The 7,819-nt window shown below is 41.8% G+C and overlaps 1 protein-coding gene across 1 annotated transcript in view; it reads right to left on the reverse strand.

The window, feature by feature from the left end:
- LOC104957846 (MTSS1-like protein) overlaps positions 1-7,335 on the reverse strand; it is a 10,352-nt gene extending 3,017 nt beyond the window's left edge. Inside the window, exons 1-6 of the mRNA XM_010785523.1 lie at positions 7,228-7,335; positions 7,016-7,113; positions 5,750-6,026; positions 5,215-5,289; positions 1,970-2,122; positions 1,316-1,498 (exon numbers count right to left, since the gene is read on the reverse strand). Of these exons, the coding sequence (XP_010783825.1) occupies positions 1,316-1,498; positions 1,970-2,122; positions 5,215-5,289; positions 5,750-6,026; positions 7,016-7,113; positions 7,228-7,320 (879 nt within the window). The 5' untranslated portion in view covers positions 7,321-7,335. The remainder of the gene's footprint in view (positions 1-1,315; positions 1,499-1,969; positions 2,123-5,214; positions 5,290-5,749; positions 6,027-7,015; positions 7,114-7,227) is intronic.
- Positions 7,336-7,819: the final 484 nt, after the last annotated feature.

The following is a 7,819-nucleotide window of genomic DNA, read 5'->3' on the forward strand; positions in this document are numbered from 1 at the left end:
ACGTTAAGTACTCAGTTCTCTGCTTGTTATGCCGTTACAAGCTTCAAAGTTGTATTTATCATCTGAATTTTGCCGAAACAAGTTTAATATTCTGAAAGCCAAGAATTTGCTTATTTGAAATCAGATAAAAACAAACTGTAACAGACCCTGCCGTGTTATCTATGATTACTATAAACCTTACATTCATAATTTCAGCAGGAGGGAGGGGGAGCGGCGCTGAGGAACAGCAGAGTGGCGAGTGAGAGCAGGCATCTTCCCTTTACAAGCTTCAAACATGCCTGTAGTGTCACGATTCTCATGTTATGTCACGTTTATAGTTTTGTAGGTTTGGGTGTTTTTGCTGTTTTCCATGTCATGTTTTCCTTTGGGTTATTGTCTGGTCCTTTTCCCTGTGTTTTCCTCTTGTCATTAGTTTCCCTGGTGTGTCTAATTGTCTGATTATGTTCACCTGGGCCCCTGTGTTTTCTCCTCCCTCCTCACCTGTGTCTTGTTGTGTGATTCAGTCTTGTGTGTATTTAAGTTCTGGGTTGTCTGTCTGTCTTGGTCGGTTCGTCTTGTTCCCTGACTAGTTCTGCGGTGAGTGTTCTGTTTTGTCATTGTGTATATATATCATAGCCTTGAAATAAAGGGATTTTCAGTTTATATCTGCATTTGGGTCCTGCTTGTTTCACAAACCGTGACATGTAGCTAGTGAGATTGAATATAACTATCAAAAATAACAAAATATACACAGCTAGATCAGATCGCGTTTTAGATGTGACTTTAGGGGAATTATTGAAAAGGGATTTGTACAGTTTTCCGCGGCATCTGCTGCTGCGAAAATGTGGGGCAGGGCTGAAAAGTGGGGGGGCCAATGGCCCCCTGGCCCCCCCGCTTCCGGCGCCCTTGCTGCTAGTTCAGTGAGTTTGGTCGTACAGTGATGAGACTTATACCAGTGGAACCTCAGCTTTCATATGATATCTCGTTTGTGCAGATAGCATGAAGTAGAAAAGATCACTTTTGCCAGTTATGTGCTTATGTAGCGTTAGCTTGTTTTCCGTTTAGACGATTTAGACGCTTGGTGTGGAATGTGTTCCGTTTAGGTAAAAATTGTTAATATCGTCTGTTAGCTGAGTTTCTTCCTGTTAAGTGGGTATGCATCAAATATAGGTTGTTAAATGTTAAGATGTCCTGAGACGCTGTTTCTTGCAAGATGTTGCGTCTACTGGGGGCCAACAGGTCTTGGCTTTGCTACACATTACTCTTGATAATATTGCATATAAATGTAGTGTATGAATACATTTAATACACGTATATCCTTGCGTTTCGGCGTTACCTTGGCAGCCATGTTGGCCGGTGTCATCCTGTGTCTCTGCGCGTCCTCAGGCTGTGTAGGTGTGGCGTATCCCTGGGGGACCGGCGACATCTCGTTCTCCCTCAGTCTATCAAGCGGTTCCTTTCTTCTCTGAACTACCGCTGCCGCCCCCGCATGCTCGTACTGACCTGCTTTGGACCAATCCTGAAGAGGTGAGTCAAATTTAAGAAACAGGAAGTAGTAGGTAGGGTTAGCACGAGAGACTTGTCCACTATCCAGCAGTTTGAAGCCCTTCATCTGAGTGCAGAGAGAGGGGGCCTTTACGGGTGGATTGTGTGGGAGTGCTTGGAAGAGTGTGTGTGCGTGGGTGCATGTGGGCAGGGGGCTTTTTGAGTATTTCCGTGTTTTTATCTTGATGAGTTGGAATGGCCAGCTTTCAACACCCTGTTTAGTTTTGGAAAATCTCCAGATCCCAGATTGCAAAACCATTGACAGGGGAGGCCAAAAAAAAAGTACACACAAGAAGTTGGGATGAACACAGGAAGCAAAGCAATGTGGTTACGAATTAGTTAAAAAGGTGATGAAAGTGAAAATAAAAGGCATTAACTGAAACGTATGAATCAGAAACAGAAAAAATAGTGCAACTGAAAAAATGGAAGCGAATGGAGAACAAACCTTCCACATCGGAACCTTTGATGTGGGAGAGGAGGAGCTGGATCCGGGGGGGCAACTATAGGGTGGGGACGAGGCAGGAAGAATGACAGAGAGTGGCCTGGGGGAGCCAGAGTGAGAGAGAGCAGGGCGGAAGGTAGCGAAGGACGTGCCAAACTGCGGGATGAGAGACATAGTCACATCATCAGAGAGAAACAGAGACAGAGTTGGCCAGCTGTGGTGGACGATCGCTGGGCCAATCACAGGAGAATAAAAGCATCATACACACATCTACTCTACAGTAGCCTCACACACCAAGTAAGAAACATAAGATCAGGGACGCGTCTATCTTTTTTTCAACCCAGTTTAGATTCGACCACGCCCACTTCCGCATCGACCTAGCTCTTTCTCATGTTTAATTTATAGCCCATGTGTAGAATTAGGTTTTTAAGTTTAGTCATGTCTCATTGTTCACTCTTTAAGTTAGAGTCACTTATGTCTAGTCTTGTTTTGCTCTCTGTCATTGTGCTTCCTGTTTTATATTGTACTTGCCTTTCCTTCTCGTTTCAGAGCCTTTGACTTTCTGCCATTGTGTGATTTCCCACCATTGAGATTGTCAACCCCACACATGATTGTTGCCACCTGAGTCCCATTACCTTTTGTATATAAAATCCTCATCTCCCTTTGTCCTGTGCCAATTTGTCTTCTTTCAATGTGTAGTCAAGAGAGCCAGCGTTTGAAGCCAAGAACCCTTGTTGTTATTTCACATTGTCAAGTTTATTTAGTCCTAAGTTTTGGCAGTTTGCTTTTGCTACGTTTTGCCTCTAAAATAGTTATTTTTTGTTGTACTACACTTTAGATTTGTTCCCTTTTTCTTGAATCATGCATTTGAGTATTTGTGTCACGTTCCTAACATGTCCCTATCTGAACAACTTATATCACTTTGACCCTAGCTTGGGAAAGATGCAACTGGCATTGCAGTCACTCCAAGCGCAAGCCATGCTGCAAAACGCTTAAAAATATGCTGTGGGCCTATGAAGTAACTGTAGCTGCCAAATTCATATTTTGGTGGATGGAAACGCAAAGGGTGACACTGCTTCAATGTTTTTGCCATACGGAAGTGGCCGTGTTCAAATATAAACTGGGTTGGAAATCAAGACGCAGTTATTATATTTAGAATAGAAAATACAATTAGTGTCAAAAGTGCGTCAAAAGGACTAATGATTTCTAAAAAGCCTACATTTTTGTATCTGCTGTATACATCTGTTAGAAAGACAATGGGATGTGTTAGAGTGAATTGAAGTGTATTTGATTGTTTTTGCAACATCTGCAAGGTGGTTGTGCAAGGTTACCAGTGTATGTGGTGAGTGCAATCAATCTAGATTCTAGACAATGCATGTTAATCAAATTGTAGATGTATCACACACTGACTGCCATCAGATGGTAGTAAACAGTGTTAATCAACTGAAAGGGAACACAGACATACAGTATATGCAGGCTGTTGTTGATGGCAGATCCTGCTTAAAATCCGACATGAAAATGTACTTTGCCTCGCGTGCATCTTTGGAATTGTATTTATGTTGCTAACAGATGTGCATGCTGGTCAAAGAATGTATAATGAAAGGGAAGGAGACAAGCTCTCAAGCATGAATACAATTAATCTGTTATATTCAAGATGTTTATGTGGGTGTGATTGCACCAACTAAAGTGGTGAATACAAGACAAAATACAATCCATGCATACTTTGCTGTTGATCTGAACCAAATCAGTTAGCAAGGGATAATGCTAGATGCTGCAAATCATTAACCAGAATTGTAGTAAAGTCATGAAGGTGTCCATTAACCAGAAATAAGTTAGCATTTTACCACTTCCAATTCCCTTGTCTTGAAGTCTACGGTTGCTAACAAGCAGCTGAATGAGACTATTAAATATCATCACGCCACCATTAGCCACCATTAGCTGCCATTAGCCGCCATTAGCCGCCATTAGCTTAGCATTGTTTATGGTCTAACGTTAGCTTTTTACTTCTAGCGAATGAATTTCCACTTCAAAAATAATAAAAGTTGTATTTTTATGTGGAGATTGTCCTGATGAACAAAACTTCTTGGTCGAACAAATGTTTGTTTGTCACTGATCACATATTCTGCCATTTTGTGGTGATTTTTTTGGAATGCTAACTTCTTGGTGCATCACTGCATCTCTACTGCACTAAATCAGCCAGTAACTTCATAATAATAATAATACATTTTATTTTGAGGCGCCTTTCAAAGCACACAAGGACACCTCATAATTCATAAAATATCCTTGAAAGGAAACATCTTCTTCCAATGCAGCAAGCCAGCAACATACAGTGCTAATAGTAATCATTTGTGCTTAGGAAGATATGAAAATATATTCCTAAAAAAATCCAGTTCAACCTAATTTCTGCAAGAAAGCCTTTATTCAACAAAAACCTCACATGTGAGATTGAATTTTACTCGTCCTCTCGTAGTATGGTGTTTGATTCGATGTTGTTTGATATTGTACCACCAAAATGCCTTCTCTGCTGGAGAGTCTATTTAGCCCACAGAGAGCAACTACTACTGCAGGTTTGCCTGATCATCCAGATGTCAAAGTCTCCCACTGTTTTAAAAAATCCATTAAACTCTTAAATAAAACTCCCGCTACCGTGGTGAATGCAACTCATAATTTCAAACAGCATGTGTTGTATAATTATGTTCTGAAATGGCTTTATAACTATAACTACTACAATTATTATTATTATATATATATTTTTTTATGATTATCACTGCCACCGTAAAAAAAAGTTGTTGTTGAAGAAAGTTACAACTTCAAGCTGTTGGATTTATGATACCACTAAGAGACATATTTGCAAACTTTTTTGCTGAACAGATGGCAGTGTCCTCTGACATGCATACATCACAGCTTCAACACGCTGTGGATGGAGGGTGTAACAGATTAAATTGTCTAATCACAACTAATTCATCTAACTGTGATGCCAGTGTATTGGAGGCAGTTCACAGATAGATGAACACACCAATAACTCTTTTAATGTTCAAACAATGTAATTAAACATAAGGGGTAAAATAATTTAAGGGATGTTTTAGTTTTTGTTATGAAAAACACAAATGTAAAGCTCTGATTACAAGGATAAATTGATAACAAAATTACCGATTTTATTCTATTTCTGCCATACTTAAATCACTTTCATTTGGATTGAGTGTTACACTGATGACTGCCTATTGTACAGTTTGAATGGGAGTACTCACGGTAGTGGGGGAGCTGCATTCACTGACTGATTGGCACGTTTCTGAGGCCTCTGACGATGCTGAGCTGGACGACTTCTACCGCAAAAAAGCAGAAAACATATGAATGATTTGCCAAGACTCAGTGAGTCAGTGTGAGCGTTGCATCTGTGAAGCCTGAATATATATGTTTTTCCCAAATGCCAGTTAGGTCAGATAATTCCGGTAGATTTCCAAAATAAGTCCATTATAGAAAGTTAAATCCTGATGTTTTTATGCTATTCCAATGACTGAACCCCAACATTTTATGAGGAACTCCCCCAGGAGGGAACTTTGGGATTTTAGCCTTAGCAGACCATTTACATGCAAAAAACCTATACAGTATAACACACTACAGGGAAGGGAAAACCCCAAAAAGCAAAACAGATCATTTGTTTCTAATGTCTGCAACCTGATATCCTGCTTTGTCTTTGTATGATTGTGTGGAAGTATATTGAAGACAAGGCATTTTAAGATAGCACACATTTTTTTTTAGTATTATGTGTGTATTTTGGCTTACCTGGCTAGTGATGTCCGAGGGCATGGGTGAGGGGGGCTTGGAGTAGATGTTTGCATCCTGGGACACGAATCCCGAGTCGTGGGAGGAGACGCTGCTGAGGCGGTGTGCCGCTATGCCCCCCGGTGGTGGGGGTTGATGCGGCAGGTTGCTGCGGTAGCGATAGGAGGAGGAGGAAGAGGATGAGGTGGGTGAGTGGGGCTGGGAGCCTCCACCAAAACCACCACCACCGCCTCCCCCTGATGAACGGGAGGCACTACTGTGGGCGCTGTTGACGCTGCTGCAGTGGGAGTTGGGAGGGTAAGGTGCAGAGGAGGGTGGATTGAGGGAAGGGTGAAGAGTGTGAGGGGAGGATGTAAGGAAGGTGATGGGTGCCATTGTGCAGTGAGGACAGTATTTAGTGGAGAGCATGATTAAAGTGATGGTTTAGGAAGGGTTTGGTTATTGGGAAAGATGATCAATTTGTGATAGGAGGATTTTGTGGTGGTGGTTGATAGGTGAAGTTGAGGAGTAGTCGTTGATTTAGAATGTTAGCGATGAGATGGCAAATTCAAGTCAGTCACAGTAAAAAGCAGAGACCCCAGAAAAGAAAGGAAACCAGGGATCCAAGAGAAAGAGGGCAGATAACACGAGTGCACACAGACAAATGACAAAAATAGAAAAAAGGGAGAAAAATACAGTACAAGTACAGTCAGCGAGTGATGGTTATAGTGAGGGGAAAGGGGGGAGAGAAAGGGCGAGAGGGGTGGGAGAGATAGTGTGTAAGCTCATGAGGATCTAGGGAAAACACACACACACACACTGCAGGCAAAAGGCTGTGAACTTGCATGCTTCTGAGCTTTGCCTGCGACTACATGCATAAACTGACAGAGAGACGAATACAGTGATGTTTTCAGACAAAGGACTACAGAAACACATTGCTTAGTTTACAGTACTCTTCTCGTATTATTCATTTTGAATTGTGAATTTGCACACATTTTAACCACTATGAAAAGCAGATGTGCGCATATTCTGATGATATCTGCTATTTGTGGCAAATTAAATATAATTTGTCCACTTTTTAGGAGATTATTTCTGTGTCTGAAGGTGGTTTGTGGTTTTTGTAGAATTCCATTAAGAGTGATGATAACTGGACACACAGTAATCATGTACTGACACATAGACAATAGCACAGTAAAACACAAACAGGGAGGCTCCTCTTTCTTTACAAAAAAGTATTGTTGGTAGTGTATGTGTGTACTGTGTACATATGTATGTTTGTGTGAGTACCTGCACATGCTGCTCTTGCGGGAGCAGGAGCTGCTGGGGGATGAGGGAGGGGTCTGATAGGACCAGCTGTAATCCGACCCCTTAAGGTCCTTTATCACCTGAGAGAGAGAGAGAGAGAGAGAGAGAGAGAGAGAGAGAGAGAGAGAGAGAGAACTAGTTTCTTTCCTTTCAGCACGCACGTGTGTTTGTTTGTGTGTCTGTGTGTGTGTTACCTGTTCACTCGCTGGCGGCAGTTTGTGAGGATCAGTTGTCAGCACAGTGAGGTCATCAATGATGGCCTGGAGGTGTGTGATCTCTCCCAGCATGGCAATCTCTCCATTCTACAAAACATGATTGAAACATGCACTGCGCTTTTAAAGTAAAAAAAACACTCATGAGCTCAAGGAAGAACACAAAGGAAAATTCAAAAGGAATTTGGTAGAAACCACAGTGCAACTTTGATGCATCATCATTTAATTGACCGTGATGTTTTTGGCCACAATCCTTGTGAAAGGTGTGAAAATGTGTAACTGTCACATCCACTGTTACCATGGGAGACTAACACACACTTGTGTGAGATAAATTGCAGTATGTTGTGAATATGAGTGAAGTGTAACTTTTAGTATTTCTGGATCAAGCCTCATTTACTTTGAGCAAGGCACTCAACCCCAATCTCTCTCTGCTGCTCAGCAACTATTAAGGTCCTACACACCGAGACGATTTTCGGCATTGATAGATGTCGGGCCGTTGATGAGCGTTCTGTCGCCCTACTCAGATTGGTGTGTACTGCACCGTCGTGTCTTTTCGGCCGTGCTGACACCTTCC

This window comes from Notothenia coriiceps, unplaced genomic scaffold, assembly GCF_000735185.1.
Source record: "Notothenia coriiceps isolate Sejong01 unplaced genomic scaffold, NC01 NC01_scaffold00027819, whole genome shotgun sequence".
In the NCBI taxonomy this organism is placed as follows: Eukaryota; Metazoa; Chordata; class Actinopteri; order Perciformes; family Nototheniidae; genus Notothenia; species Notothenia coriiceps.